At 41.6% G+C, this 15,902-nt stretch overlaps 1 protein-coding gene across 5 annotated transcripts; it reads right to left on the reverse strand.

Annotated features, from left to right (window-relative positions):
* Positions 1-3,070: 3,070 nt before the first annotated feature.
* On the reverse strand, positions 3,071-14,764 carry ncoa4 (nuclear receptor coactivator 4). Of its 5 annotated transcripts, XM_088635913.1 has the most exons (11): positions 14,606-14,757; positions 14,160-14,200; positions 9,121-9,257; positions 7,780-7,920; positions 7,390-7,478; positions 7,032-7,140; positions 6,564-6,659; positions 6,279-6,413; positions 5,160-6,074; positions 4,876-4,968; positions 3,071-4,534 (listed from the first exon to the last, which is right to left on the reverse strand). In XM_088635913.1, the coding sequence occupies exons 3-11, from the start codon at positions 9,247-9,249 to the stop codon at positions 4,529-4,531; spliced, it is 1,713 nt and encodes a 570-aa protein (XP_088492039.1). In that variant the 5' UTR covers positions 9,250-9,257; positions 14,160-14,200; positions 14,606-14,757; the 3' UTR covers positions 3,071-4,528. The 5 variants fall into 5 exon arrangements, with proteins under 5 accessions (XP_088492039.1, XP_088492037.1, XP_088492040.1 ...); XM_088635911.1 differs by lacking the exon at positions 14,160-14,200 and having other exon boundaries at positions 14,606-14,764; XM_088635914.1 differs by lacking the exons at positions 14,160-14,200; positions 14,606-14,757 and adding an exon at positions 14,363-14,513.
* Positions 14,765-15,902: the final 1,138 nt, after the last annotated feature.

The raw sequence follows: 15,902 nt of genomic DNA on the forward strand, positions 1-15,902 counted from the left end.
TGCATTTTATCCAGAGTGGCCTTGGGTTCTGGAGAAAAGGAGGGTCAGGCTTTGTTTAGGAAGAATGTGAAAACGAGTGGAGAGAGAGAACAACCTGCAGGCTTCTCTAGGACAGTTTTGATGGCTCTTGGAGGAGTTGACTGGACACCACCATTAAAAACTCCCAAAGACCATCACTCCTTTAACTCCCACAGGATTCATTTTAATAGCCTTCATCAAATTTAAGTTCCACCTGATTACACTCTGCATTGACATGAAAAATAACTGTGTAATCTCTGTATTCCTGGCAGATGTTAAGAGTCCTGAGGGTGTGTGCAGTCCAGCTGGAGCCACTGACTATGTAAATGGAGAGGATCCTTTTCTAGGTTTATACAAGAGACTGCACTTCGCCAGCTGCTACACCCTGTAACTCACAACTGGCAGCCCACTGAAGCTCAGCCTGGTCAGTACCTGGTTGGGAGACCTCCTAGGAAAAACTAAGGTTATTACTGAAATAGGTGTTAGTGGGGCCAGTAGGGGGCGTTCACCCTGCGGTCTGTCTGGGTCCTAATGCCCTAGTATAGTTACGAGGACACTTTACTGTAAAAAGCTGCCGTCCTTTAGAGGAGACTGAGGTCATTAAAAAATTTCAGTGTTTTTCGAAGAGTAAGGGTGTTACCCTGGTGTCCTGGCCAAACTTCCCAGTGGCCTTTACCAATCATGGCCTCCCAATAATCCTGTGAACTGGCTTCATCACTCTGTTCTCCTCCCCCATGGATAGCTGATGTGTGGTGAGTGTTCTGGAGCACTATGGCTGCCGTCGCATTGTCCAGCTGGGGCTGCATTTGGTGGTGGTTGTCGAAGAGGGGAGTCCCCATTACCTGGAAAGCGCTTTGAGTGGAGTGTCCAGAAAAGTGGTAGTGTTAGGAATTATTAATTATTAGTACTTCTTAGTGAAGAAGGGAACAAATTATTTCTGAGCTTTGCTTTATTATAAAGGGATGTATAACTGCAGTCATGGAGGACCACAGTCCTGCAGGTCTTACAGATCTCTTTAGATCTCCAAGACCTGAACAATCAAGGAAAGGACTCCTGCAGTTAAGAGAAGATTTAAGTGCTGGGATGTAACAAAAATGTCAGAAATGTGTGCCTTCCAAGTCTGGTGTTGTGGTGCTCTTCTTATCAGAGTTCAGTGTCCAGATAGTTTCAACAGTATCAGTAACAGTCTTGAAGTCCCACCTTGTGGGGATAATACACTGGATGTTTTATCATAGTATGTTCTAAGCAGGACTGAAATGAGCACCCATAACGGAGAACGTACAGGCATGAAGCTAACCAGACACAGCACTACTGTATCTGCTTGCTTGGTTCTGCTGCAGGAGGTGGAGGAGATATTTACACCAGTGAGCAGAAAGGTCAGGCAAAAACTGTGCCCCAAGTTAGAGTGAAATCGTTTTGGTATGACTTGCAACAACCTGACATTCTAACAATAGTCATTGTTTTTTAGCTGGAATCAGATTACACAACCCGTTTAAAGCATTACGAAAGCAGAAAATGCGTGGAGCTTTTGCAGACTGAAATGTTATTGAAAACAACTTTAGCAGGACCACTCACAGTACTATCCCTGGCAGACAGCCTCTACACTTAGTCTACACTTAGTCTGTTGCATGATTCATAGTCTTCAGTCTGATGGTCAGAGTGCTGCCACCTAAACATGGCACCATCAAGCACTTGTCATTTCTGTGCAATTATTTTGTTTATTTCAGTAGTTCTGAATTTTTCCTACGAATTGTAAGCAAGCTATTCACGGTGTGTTGTTCCTCTACTATACAGTTTGCCTTCATGTTTGACACTTTGCCAGTACCCCCTATGAAGACGCTCTGTGAAGCTTCTCAAAACTAAATATGCCCCACTTGTAATGTCACATCATGGAAAATAAAGTCACTTACACCAAGGAAGCTATAGAAGTAACCGTTCTGTTTACCTATAGAAACATGCTTTTATAACCAGTGTTGTCTATGTGCTCAGTATGTGAAAAAATAACTGCTTTTGCACATTGCAATACTTAGGGTCAAACCTTGACTTTTCTGTCAGCATGTCATTTTTGCTTCCTTTTACAAATGAATCTAGCAGCAATGATGATGGCAGCAAAGGTAGAAGTGAGACAAATCTCAATCCTCTCTCACAAGCCTTGCTTCGTGTATCCTCCTAAGGATTCAGTTATCAAGTGAAAGATAGAACTGCATTTAGTTCTCTGACCTGAGAATAACTGCTCATTTTAAACTTTAGGGTGTTGCATGTGCTCTATAGCACCAAGGTAATGTAAGTCCAGCTATGTAAAGTCCCAACAATTCTAGCAGATGACTCATTATGTTTACCAACTAAGCACACTATGAGAAAATAGTCAAGTTTCTCTACTCCCTTGTATAAGAATGGATAAATTGCAGCACATCTGAGCTTCTTCCCTCAAACATGGGAGTTTCCCTCTTCATGCTTCCAGCTGCACTGCCTCCTGCTCTTTCTATTCTGCTTCTGTCTGAATCACTGAACCTTAGCATTAGGGCTTACAAGCTTTAAAACAGCTGCACAAAAATTCCCTCTCAGCTTGTACTGCAGTTCCCAGTGCATAGAAGAATAAGATTAGCTGGCCAGTTTCAGTCACAGTTTAGACTCTTTTGTATTGAGAAACACCTGGAAAAATTTTATATAAAAACTTGCTTTCAAAGAAAGAGATGGAAGGCCCACATTACTTGAAAGCAATTAATTTAATCATTGTGCTTTATGAATCATGGGTTAATCATGATCTCAAAATGAGGTCAATTGTCTGTAAACCATACTCTAGTGCATTATGTTAATAGCTAATTCTGTTTTCCCTCAACAGCAAGGCTGGGCACTCAAGATTTCACTATCTCTGGAGTCATATTGCTCAGCAATTTGTCTAATCGGCAACTGTAGGTTAACAAAAAAAACACCAAGATTCATCCTCTTTATTGCATAACTAACTGTCTGTGCATGTAACTTCTAACCACTGTTGCATTAAATACTTAAACTGCTTGCTTTAAGTTGCTGTTTAAAGAACCACACACTCAAAAACATTTCCTTGTTTATTAAGAGTTTAATAACACATGGTGTAGATCACAGCAATTGAATGAATTGCAATGTATTTATATATTTTATCTAGTATTTATATGGTAAAGCACTTTACATATTGAGGCCCTTCACACTAAAGAGATTAAGAAGGCAAGAAGAAAATAAAGTAAAATAAAGGGGGGAGATGGTTAGGGCTCAATTTAGCTACTTTATCAGGCTCTAAAGAAACAAGGCTGGGATCACAGCTTACTTACTGTCTGCTTGGCACGTTCACTGAGCTGACTTAAATCTTTTCAGTTTGGATGGCTTATGGTGGTAGTATTGACTCAAAGTACTGATCACTTGACTGGAACTGACCTGAAGCTCCTGCTTTCAAAATGTTCTTAATCCCCTCTCAGGTGCCAAGTAAGGGACGCAGCAGCATGATAAATGTAATCGCTGCATCTATAAAAAATCACATCTTAATAATCAATAGATTCCTACACCAATACTCTGTAGAAATGTGCAATTTCTAGCAACAGCATAAAATACATCTAAGTACTTTCACTTTTTGTGATTAATCATTAGATAGTTTTCAGCTAGTATTTCAGATTATAATATCGTTAATATATTGGACTAAAAATCTCAAGATTGAGGACACTGATTCTTACCAATTAAATCTTAAGAGTTTAAGAACAATATAGGCTCCAAGACCAGTTCCTTCTATGGGCAGAAGCTGGAAGTATTTATGAAGGACATGGACTAAGGAACGAGTTTAATGGCAAATGTTTTCATGCTGCCCTGCAAGAAATGATAGCACTACTTCTCCCTGCCTATATCACATTTACGCTGGCAAGCAGGAAGCCCAACCTTGTCAACATCTCCTTTTCATAAACGCCTACAATTGGACCATAAAATGAAGGATTTAAAAAAATTTAAATATATAACTTCTCAGCAACTATTAGAATGGGCACTCAGATTTACAGCTGTTTTTCTAGTCTTTCAGCTGCAACATTTAACCTCACCAAAACCTGAATCTAAAGGGGTTACTCCAATCCACATTATTGTCCATACAAGATGCCTTGTACGCTTGCACAGATTAAATGTTGCATTAATGTACTTGTACACTTTATTCAGGAACAAACCCTTTACATCACATTTTAGGAGGCTTCCCTTCTGTTTGACTGCCAATACGCTAAGGGATCCTCCAACAAGAATTCCTCACAGAGTCAAAAATGCACTCTTCCCATCTTCCCATGCACCAGACTTATGGATCCATCGGTCTCCAGGCCCACACCAGGAGAGAATAATCCATTTCATGTCTTCAGAGAACTCGTGCGATAACACTTCCCAGCACAGGACAGAGAAACGAGACAAGTCTTGACAGGGCAGCAAAGAAAGTATTTCAGGATAACGTGTGCGATGATCAGCGATTACAGTGGCTCACTCCAAAATTCTCAACAGCCAATTTCTCATGTTCTCACTTCTGCAAGAAAAAAAAGGAGCAAATTGTGAGGAAGTCAGACACCATTGATATACAGTATAATGTGGAGCAGTATACGGAAGGCTCTCATTAGAAAATCTTGAAATATGCTATAAAATAGCTTGATGAACAAATACTTTTGACAGCACACAAGCCCAGCCTGTATGTTTATCTATGCAAGGTGGGTGTTTGGGATATAAAATGAAGTACACATTATTCACCAATACTTCTATCTTCTTGAAAAGCATGGTATTTATCAAATTATTTTCTCTAAACCTCTCCATTAAACTTCATGTAAATGTGAACAGCCCAAAGGAGATCTCCTAATGGTCTGGGAGTCTCACCTGTATGGGTGCCTTATACAGCCACTTCTCCATGTCCCCTTTCAGTGTCATACATGCAAACAGGTCCGAAAACGAGGTAGGACCATTCTGCTCCTGAAATCGAAACAAGGCAGGTCATTTTCATCGGCTCATCGGACTAGAGCTCATCTTAGTTTCTGAAGAATTAGAATAGAGTGCACGCAACTCCACCATGCTCCCCCAAAAGGTTAATTTTGTACAAGAAAAACATAAAAAGGACTGTGGTTATCAGATAGCAAAATTAATAAAACAAAAAACAGACTTACTGGAGCTCTCTTGCGCAGCAGCCACTTGTCTTCCTCTGTGCTGGTGTAAATTTGAGTTTCTTTTTTGGTGCATGGGGAAGGAAGGCTAGGCTTTCGTCTGGGCATCAGCCAATCTTCGGGATTGAAAGAAACTTTGAAGGGGTCCTTGCACTTCAATTCAGGCTCTTCCTGGGTGGTCTTCTCCTGTTCCTGGGGTTGAAGTGTCAGCCCATATGAGGGGAAAGACGAAGCAGGCACTTCTTTTTTCCTGGGGTGCAGCCAGCGATCTAGATCATTCACATAGGACTCCGGAAGGACCTTGTTCTTATCCAGCGGCATGCCATTCTTGTCTCGCCCCTCCTTCTTGAACAGCAAGCCGCAAAGGGCCTCCCTGCCACAGTTTTCCTCACACACGCAGTCCAAGAAGCTTCCACAGGGCTCATTGGCCTTGCACACCTGCTCCACGCGGACGGTTTCCGTAGAGCTGGTGGCAGCCGGGCTAGGAGAAGGGCTATGCTTCAGGCACTTCAGAGCTCCCAGGTTCTCGATCTCGACGGCCTTGGACTGACCTCGGCAGGCACCGCAGCTGTCATCGTACTTGACCAGCCAGTCGCTGGCGCGAAAGGGCTCCGAAAACGGCCAGAAAATCGTCTTCGGCTTGTCATCAGCGTGGCTCTTGTTCTCGGCGAGCTCCTCTTTCCCCTCTGTGGGCGAGGTCACGAGCCAATCCTTAAGGTCCTCAGTCTCCTGCCCTTCCTCTCCCTCACTTAGGTTGAGATCCGCATCCTCAATCTTTTCAATAGACATCGTGGTGCTGCTGCTGGTCTCGCTCACAGAGCGCTCCCTAGGGGGCACCCTATCCTTCAGCACCCAGGCCTCCACATCTGTCTTTGTGCACATTTTGTCAATTTCGAACTGTGCAAAAGGACAGCTCACCTGGTAAGAAAAAACATGTATGGAATGCCATGTGAGAAATCAACATGCACATCTGGTACCTGCGGTTTATGTTCTTTCAATCATTCAAGCTAAAAAAAGAGTCATTGTCATTTACGGTTTTTAACTATTATAAGGACCTTGTTAATAATCTAAATAAATGGAAAGACTACAGATACATCTATTAAGGGCCTCAGCCTGTCTCACCTGGCTCTTCTCCTTGGGTTTGTACAGCCAGTCGTCAAGGTTGAAGCTCAACTGGCATCCTGACTGAGGACTGGAACCCGAAGAACTTTTCAGAATCCAGTTATCAAGTTCTGTCCAAAGTTTAGATTCCACCTTCTGTGGGACACAAAAATATGAAGCCATGAAATACTCATACCCACCACTTTGTCAACCACAATGTGGCTTACATATATCTCCCCATAAAATCCTTGTAAACAAGACACAGTGATTGAGCACAAAGACATGGAAAAGAAAATGAAAGCTTACCGGCTGTGTATAAGCCAAGGGGCAATTCTGAAAGAGCCAGACATCGTCCAAGGAGCTTTTACTTGGTGGTGAACTAATAGAAAGGTTCTCCGTCCCCTAAAAAAGTAAGACAGTTGTCATTAAGGAATAAGTGGGGGGGGGGGGAGATAAATCATGAAAATATTTTTAACAATGGGCTAGGCTAGAAAAGACTATACTCATTTTAGAAAATGTAGATCTCAGTCTTCAGGTATCACTGAATGCCTTAACTTACATTAAATAGTAGCTTAACTGCTGTAATACAATCATTACAGGACATAACTTTTCAAGTGAAGCATTTTAGATTCAACACACCGCCTGAACTGCTCACCAAAACCCCAAATCATACTGGAAAGCAAAATGGAGCCATGGGGTGCATATGCGTAAATCCCTGGGCCTGGCTGACTTGTCAGCATGCGGCGGCAACACCTGGAGAGGACTCCCACATACCTTAGTTTCAATGGTCCCAAAGGAAGTGATGGCTTGGCGGAGAGAGCGAATGTCGGCTTGAAAACTCATCTCGGGAGTCTCCTCGGGCTTCAGGTTCAGGCTGGACAACCTGCACAAAGACACAGTGGAGAGTTAATCAGCAAAGCCAGCTCATGCTCATAGGATAGTCTAGATTTACTGTTTATATTATTCAGCAGTGAATTTCAATACAACCACCAATAAACCTGGTACTTACAAAATTACAATTCTACAATTTTACAGTCATTAGTTTTGAAACTGGCTTATTCTTTTTACCCAAGTAGAAACTGTGGAAAAAACAAATCTAATTCACAAGAGGCAGAAGTAAAGTAGTTCTTACTTCTCCAGGCAGCTGGTGATCTGATTGGCCAGGTTGTTGCTGTTGTTATTTTCCAACTGATAAATGAGAAAGTTCAACTGACCCAGAAGCTGAAATAAGGAGGAAGCTGTTAAAATCAAGACCCACATGAGGTACGCTTGAGACAATGTAGGAAACCCGTTATCACTATGTACAAATCAGATCTTGATTCAAATCTCTTCTGCACAAAAATAAGTTTTCTCCTATTTATAAAGCTCTGGGTAACCGTGCACAGCAAACAGAACTCAGATTACGAAGAAGCAGTACATCTCCAAGTAATACTGAATACACAGAAGCTAAGAGCATCTCTCACTAAGAATATAGCCACACAACACAGTATAAACAGATACAGCTGAAGAGCAGCTGACTCACACAGTGAAGCTGATGGTGCTGCTGTTGTAGTGCCTCTTCTTTAAGATGCTGAACAATCTCAATCTGCTCCAGCAGCCAGACTTCACGAGAGCGCAAGACCTCCAGGTGCCTGCTGATACAGCTATGGATCTGGGCCTTCACCTATACAGAGAGAGAAAACAGGTAAGTCCAGCACTAAACTGCATATCCATGTCAGAAGTAGCCAAGTACTCCAGCTGAGTTGCACGAATACTCCCAAATCTGAGCATGTCCCACCACTTCTGAAAAGCTTCTGAAAAGAGGTTAAGAAAAAAATGGAGAGAAAAGCAGCACCACTATACTCATTCATACTATTCTCCACAGAATGATACTGTTCAATACAGACATACTATTTAACCTATAAGATACAGTATATAGTATTTAATTCAACTTCATGGAACATAACTACCTGAATTATGATCAACCATTTCTGCAGCAAAAAATATATCCAGCTTACCTGTTTAAAACAATTCTAGAGAAAACCTGATGAACTTGCCAGCATGGGCTCGCTGAATGTCTTTAGACCGCGCTGTGCATCGCTTTGGCTGTCTCCTGGCTAATGCCTGCTTTATAAAGGCTGGCCCACGTGTCAAAACATGCCATCACAGATCATGTGTGGTTTTTCCAATCGGCAGATCCTACTACATGATCTCAGGGAGGTGGTGAGAACTGCCCACATAAGGACACAGAGCTCCCTGTTACAAAGTTAAGCAGGGCAGGTGTGTCCTTTGGGATTAATGTGCACAGATGTCCAACAACAAAGAATACTTACAGCTCCATAAACACAAATGGAAATTGTTAGGACGGATAGCAGATGACTCAAGTTTCAGTCTTCTGCTGTAACCAGTGATTGAGAAGGCAAATACACTGCTCTTTCAAGGCAGGGTCTTCTCACCTCATTTCAGATACCATTTTCTTTTTTTTAAAAAGGGACCTAATTCATTCAAAAACAAAACTTGCATCTATACAGGTAGCTCCCTCTTCACAGGAAAATGAAAACTAATAGCATTATTAAACTGACCAAACAAAAAGAATTCTCACACCTAGCATGTGTTCTTGAATCGGTACCCAAGAAGGATTGACTTTACAATACTGTGTAGCAAATAAATGCAAAGTAAGCTTGGTAGTAAATATTTGATGCATGTGGCTTGTACATCCTGATTGGCTGCAAACATTATTGAGAATTGCTCTTGAGGAATCTGGTCTTCCCCAAGTACACAAATAAATGAAAATGTGCAATCCGCAATTCCTAATCCATATTATGCAGTCCCTTTCATTTGAAGGTTCCTGCTCCATTGCGAGGACCAAACCCCACTGCCTCACCTCTCTGGAGTTGTCTCTCAGCTGCAGCTCTGCTCTCGTGACTCCAGAAATGGACGCCTCCAGTTGGCAGCGTGCTTGCAGGCACCTCCTGAGAGAGTCCCTGTCACGATCTTCCACAGCAGATGACATTCTGCGACCTGGATGAGAGAAACATGCTGCAGTGACTCGTTCCTCCTGCTAATGTAACTCAACAGTACAAAACAGCCCCAGATCTTCATGAGCTGCTTGAAAGCTTAATCGTCAAATAAACAATGAAACGTTCGATGTGAAAACCAATTAAATGACTGCCAAAACTTGCCCCTTCACTAAATGCAGAAAGATGCTAAGAACAGAAAGACAAATCACTATACCTCGGCAGAAAACATTTCATTTAACAGAAACTCAGAAGGACAAATCAGTCTGTATTTTGATACACTGTCGCTGGGAAGTTCTAACCAAGGTTAATCTTGTGGCCATTTTCAAGATTCCCAGACAGCACTATTTTTAGATCAACAAGTTTAACATCTCCTGTTTCACTTTGTTATATGAGTTCCTTGATCTTAAACACAAAACAATACAGCACACGCTTCTCCAAAGATTCAATCAAATGTCCAATATGTATTTAAATGAATATGAAAGAGCCCCTAAAAATACTTCATGATGTAAAAGAAAAACATTTTTGTCCCAGAGAGAAAAATGTCAGAATTATTTCACTTCCCAGCAACAGTTTTCTTCCTATTCCTATCCCAGTCCAAACCTGTCTAGGTGTGCACTTAAGGTTCCATGGAAAAACAATGGCGTTCATGCAAAGCTATAACAGGACTTTCCTGTTACACGTGGCTTAGTGTCATACCCACTGTGAAACGCCTGTGATTAGTGGTTGTCCTCAACATACCCATAAATATCAGCAAACATCACTGAGGATGGACTGAAATAATGAGCACAGGATTAACCTGTACCTGAGCACAATCCCCTGCTGTTTATAAACCCACCAATTCCCCAGCCAGGTCAGAATGCACTTCCGCCGATTACACAACGCACAAGTTTTACTCAACAGTTAAATATAATGCAACACTGCAACAATGATTTCTTGTGAAGAAAAGGCAGAAATAGTAAATTACCTCTGTGTTAAATCTTATGTGAAACATTTCTAATTACTTCAGTGTTGGGGGGTTGAAATGCTCTATTTTTAGAGGCTCTGCTCCAAAGGCACTGAAGGCACTGTTCAGCTCTGGGGTGTAATTAGGTTCATGGTCATACAGCCTGCAGCTGTTTTGTCAGCCATACAAATAGGCAGAGCTGACAGCATCTGGCACAAAACTGAGCAAGGGGATCAGACAGTACACAGCGTGCCGGGACACAGAAGATCCTTCAATAATCACACTGCAGCCTACAGGAGATCTCTACAACAAGTCAATGGTAAACTATTTTCCTCATACAGAAAAGCAAAGCCTGAAACACGGGGAAGTATGATAGGATAAAGGGGTTCTCTGGTGAAACATACACTTTTGGCACTGGCACTTATGAATAAGAATCTGGGAGCAAGCTTAGAGATGGGAGAATGGGACAGCTGACCATCTAATAGAGATGCAAACAGCTTCACCACTGTGCATAAATCCTGCATTCGTGATTAGGATACATTTCTGCAATGCCTTTTTTATGCACAGTGAATAGCTACTGTGGAGCATTAGCCTCAAGATTTTACATTTCACTAAAGCTCACAGGGCAAACAGATAAAACTTTTGATATGCATGAACATCTAGCTTCATTGCAGTAATGATCAGTAAGGCCCTAGCAATAGAGATAAATATAAAGATGAAGATGAAGTTTCTCTGACCAAAGCATTAAGTCACAATGCTTTAGTACACCTTACAAAGTAAAATTCTTCCTTTGGTTTCAAGTTTAAAAAAAAAAATCCTGAGCACTAAAATGGCAACCTTCAACGTTTCAGTTTCCATTCCCTCTCCCAGTCATAATCTGACTGCCCTTGAGAAACCATTTCCTTCATCCAGCTTGTAAATATGCATGTTCTTCCTCGTCTCAGCTTCTTTCCTTTTCCAATGCTTTGGGAATATTTGCTATTAAGGTTGTGCTTCAGAGCTGTTTTCAGTACATATTCTTGCCGCGTTTAAAAAAAACAACAACTCCATCCCACTAACTGGTAAGAACTGCATCAGCCTTCTCTGCAGCACTGTCCGCTCCAGAGATCTCCTGCCTCTGCGCCCTTCCTAATAACAAAACCCTAATTCTGCGATGCATTTTATCACTGTTCCGAATTAGACACGAGGCAAAGCGAACCGACAGCTCCAAAACAGTGACATATCGATTGCAATACACAAAACTATACATTTTATAAATGCAACAGTATTGCATGCACATGCGCACAGCCTTGATAATCAAATTTCGGTTAACATGGTGTTCCTGAACCACAAAGAGCCTGAGAAACTTGAGGTACCGTTCCCTCGGACACCGAGCTCGCACAGGGAGGTTTCAAGACTGAACTTGCAAGCCGCAGGACTGTGTCAACACGTTGGCATTTTATTTATTCTCAGACAGCAGTGACAACCCGGTGTCTGTAACCCCACCGGCTTTAGATCCAGGTTCTGCCTTCACGTCGTAAGGCGCAAAAATATTTTGGCAGTGAAAATCTTTTCTTCCACCCTAGACTAAACCGAGACACTTGCAGGATTTTTAACGACTTAATACTCAACGGATGGTTCTTTATAACCGTTTTTCATAACTGACCCACCCAAATCAAGTTAACGAGGTGGTTTCTTTAAAACCCTGCGATATACCTCTCTGTGCATATACGAGTGCCTATCGTAAAAAGAAAACCCAAAGCTATTGTATTGCACCGACATGGTTGCCTAGCTTTCTCCTTCTAGTTAAAATGGTGTTGACTTTCTGTAACAACAGGAATTGAATACCGAAAACCCATCGTAAACGATCTCACCTAATCTCGTTGCTGGTCTTTTCCGATACGTCAGCCGTTCTGTTCTCTTCCGAGCTCTGGCTGCTGCAACCCAAGGTACCGGTCTGCCACCCGGCTTATCTTCCCCGGCTGGAAACTCTTATCTAACGCGTCTCTCTACGTCAGCAGGAAAGTGGCAGCCGATCCGCCACAGTCAGCTCTGCGTTCTGCACGTACACCACGAGGAAGGGGGCGCTCAGAGGACAAGCAGAGCGCAGCGATAAGAGAAACGCTTCAACTTCAAGGGGGACCGAAACGGACACAAGACGGACAAGTTTTTTTCTGCTTATATAATTTTGCATACACAAACCAGCACATTAGCCCTAATAATCTACTGCAAGAAGCCGACAAATAATACATTTTCCAGGCTTACTTTCTCTAACCTGTTAACCTGAATTACATGACTACCACAAAATGCCTATACAAAAGTCACATAAGTGTATTGACATAAGTCCTGTATTGATAACTTGCCAACTTCGTTAATTGGAAAAAATGTAAAATAGAATATTTGCTATTGAAACAAATTTAGAATAGACTGTTCCCTTAAAAACCTCGTAACAGTTGATTTTTCTTTCAACGGGCATAATAAATTAATCCTAATCCTAACCAGCTCATTGATTTTGATTCCGCGTGCTTTTTACGCATTTAAAACGCTTCGGGATTATTTTTGATAACATTCAAAACTGCTCAGCTGCTCACCTAATACGCACATGGATCAACTGAGACCTATAGGAATCAATTTTAAATATAAAAACATTTTAAAAAGATGTGTGAAGATTTACGTGACAAAAATACCGATAAATCATTATTAGTGACTATGGAATTTCATGCATTGCTCATAATTTAAATTCACAAACAATTTCGCCAGATAAAGCACAATATTTATCAACCGGGTACTCAATAGTGGCACTTGTAGAAGGCGAGGGGAAATTATGCACTGGTAATGCGAGTAATTCTGGTATTACTTGCTTCGCTCAAAAAACTGGTCCCAAACCCTGGTCCTGTGGAAACTCTGCCTGCTGACTGGGTTCAGAGGAGCTCTTACTGCTGCTTACTTGTACTTTATCCGTTACTGCACTCCTCGCTTCCAAAACAGGTCCAAGGGTGCTGGAACTCTGAAACTGGTACATGGGTGAAATTGCAAAGCCTATTTAACTTTTAAAAAGATAAAGGCTTTTTAAAGACCAAATGCTCAAAACGCACAACTGAACTTCAACAGCTTACAATTAAGAACTAGTCTGGAAAGAAAACCGGCAGATAACAGCTGTTCTGTATTCTAAGCGGGAGAAACACTAGTTAAAAGACTAAGTGCTGGTGTCCCAGCATTGCACTGTGTGGTTATGTTTGCGAGATTTAGAAACATGTGTGCATTCCTTACATGTTCAGTCCAGAAAGTATGTCAGAGCATGATGAGAGCTGTCATTTAGCGTGGATTGTTATAAATCGGACAGCGTGAAATATCTGGACCGGAGCTGGGATCCTCCCACAAAGTCCGGAATTGTCCTGCGTGTTCCTGGACAATAACTCGAGCCGGGGCAAGGGGGCACGCTAGGACGTTTACAATAGGGAGGGGAGCTGTGGTGGTGGTGGTGGGTCTTTCAAATTTTATTCTCTGCATGCAGCGTGTTCAACCGCCAGCAAGCACACAAACCATACAAGTTACAAGATTAACCCCAGGACGTTCCGGCTGTAAAAAGCAATACAATACGAGCAAGCAAGTAAATTATGCGCTGTTTCAGCAATAGAAAATGTAGCGTTACATAGTTACTTGACACTTAACACACAGGACAGCAAAACACGGGTTAAACTCGAAAGTGTTTTAACTTCTGCAAAAACTCCGGAACTTAGTTTATAATCACCTTTTAACTTCTGAACCACGGTATGCAAGGTTAGAAGTTTCTGATAAGAAAACGCCATCGTTGAAAAGACCGGAAGTGAAAAACAGTGAATACTCACCGATTGTTTATTTTTTAGAACGCCACGCGTGTTTATTTTACCAAAAAAAAATACTTTATATACAAATCCGCTGTAAAATTTAACAAAAACGCGTTACAATCGAAGCTAGGAAACTTAACAGTGATGTCCAGACCTGTCCAGAGTCCGCAAAAGCAAGCCCTGCACCCCACAAAACTAAATAGAAACGTACTTTAGTGGCCAAGGACAAAATTAATACGTTTTAAGTTTCCGCTCGAAATCTTAACTGCCGAAACGCAGGATCTCAACACAAATAAATGTTACACAATTAAAAAAATATATTTTCGGGATAAAATAAGTTAGAAAAGTAGAACACACCCTTCTAAAGATTAAAAAGAAGAATTTACAGCACAAAAGAACATCACCCTTCCGGTGACCTCTCCCGGCTCTCACAAGCCTCTTCACACCTCTTACCGCACCGGTACTGCTGTTTAATGTCCGTTAGTAAAAATACACACAGCACTACCCGATAGTATAAATGGGACTGTCCTGCCCAGTGTCGATATCAAAGAATCTGACCAAACGACAATCCAACTTCACAGGGACTTTCCAGCGACTTACCTAGAAAGATGACAGTGGGAATCAAATTGTGGATCCTGTAAGCGGTGAGGGGTTAGCTGACCGGCACCAAGGGCAGACTTTTTGCAGCTGTTCCTGTCGGATCGATTGTATCCCTTGACCCCACACCACGCTCTACCCACGCTGGCTGGGACAGGACGCCACGCCCACGGGCCCCGCTTCTCGCGAGATGTGGCGCAAGACCGGCAGACTGTACACGAAATGTTCGGTAGAGGGCGCTCTCCCCGTACAGTCATTACTGTAACACACCTGTGAATGTTTCACCTTTTTAATAGGTTTTAAGACCTACTTATAATGCCACGTTCATTTTACGTTTCTCATAACAGAATACCCTGCTATTACGTGTATTACCTCCTCGCTTGTGAGGAGCACGCTAAGTACAGTATAACGTCTGTCTAAGGTCGAACTAAATGTTACTGTTACTGATTTGTCCGAAAACTTCAATACGTGTTGTTTATAGCGGACTGCTCACAGGTATTCAAGTACCACTTCTCGTTTCAACAAATACTGAATGTACAAATTATTGTTTTTCACATTAAGGGCAGGTTTAAAATCCTGAGTCCTGTCTCAAAGTGTGTGAGTACGAAATCACCCCATTTACTGTACGAAATATTTAACTTTGTATAATTATCTAAAGGCATCATTTTAAATAAGTAAAATACTGAATGACAATATATTCTGATATGATTTCATATTTTCATATATATTACTCATTTAATAAATGCAACAATATCAAGTTTAATAAAGTATTTACGGTTAGAAATAAAATGTTTTGCAATTAAGAACGCGACTCGTGAAGAGAAACTTTCCCTCAGTCAAGACCCTTGTCTCCTGCAGAAAGTAACGAATAATGTAAGTGTGGCGCAATGTGGCCGTCTAGTGGCTAATTGCGAAATTGTATGTTAAAGGTACTTAAATGTATTGTAGTAAAGAGCAATATCACTTATATTAATATTACTGCAAAATACGCTTTCAGACAGTCAATGATGCATAACCAGACGTGGTATTTAATGGATTTTGATAAAAGCTGCTCAGTATTACAGTGGATGTTATGTGTGGAGATAGACGTGAGTAATAAAAGGAAAGAGAACAGAGAAGTTTGAGGCTACTAGTAGGCAATCTGAGGGGTAACGTATCACATACGAGGCGTACGCAGTGTCACATTTTCTTCCTTGAAGGTAGAGAAGGTCTGTAAGATCATTGTTCTCAGTAATGTTAACTGCTAAGGTTTTTTTTTGTAAAAAAAATAAAGTTTCATTTTCTTATGAAATCCAAAATT

This window comes from Lepisosteus platostomus, chromosome 6 (genome assembly GCF_059453375.1).
Source record: "Lepisosteus platostomus isolate fLepPlt1 chromosome 6, fLepPlt1.hap1, whole genome shotgun sequence".
Classification (NCBI taxonomy): Eukaryota; Metazoa; Chordata; class Actinopteri; order Semionotiformes; family Lepisosteidae; genus Lepisosteus; species Lepisosteus platostomus.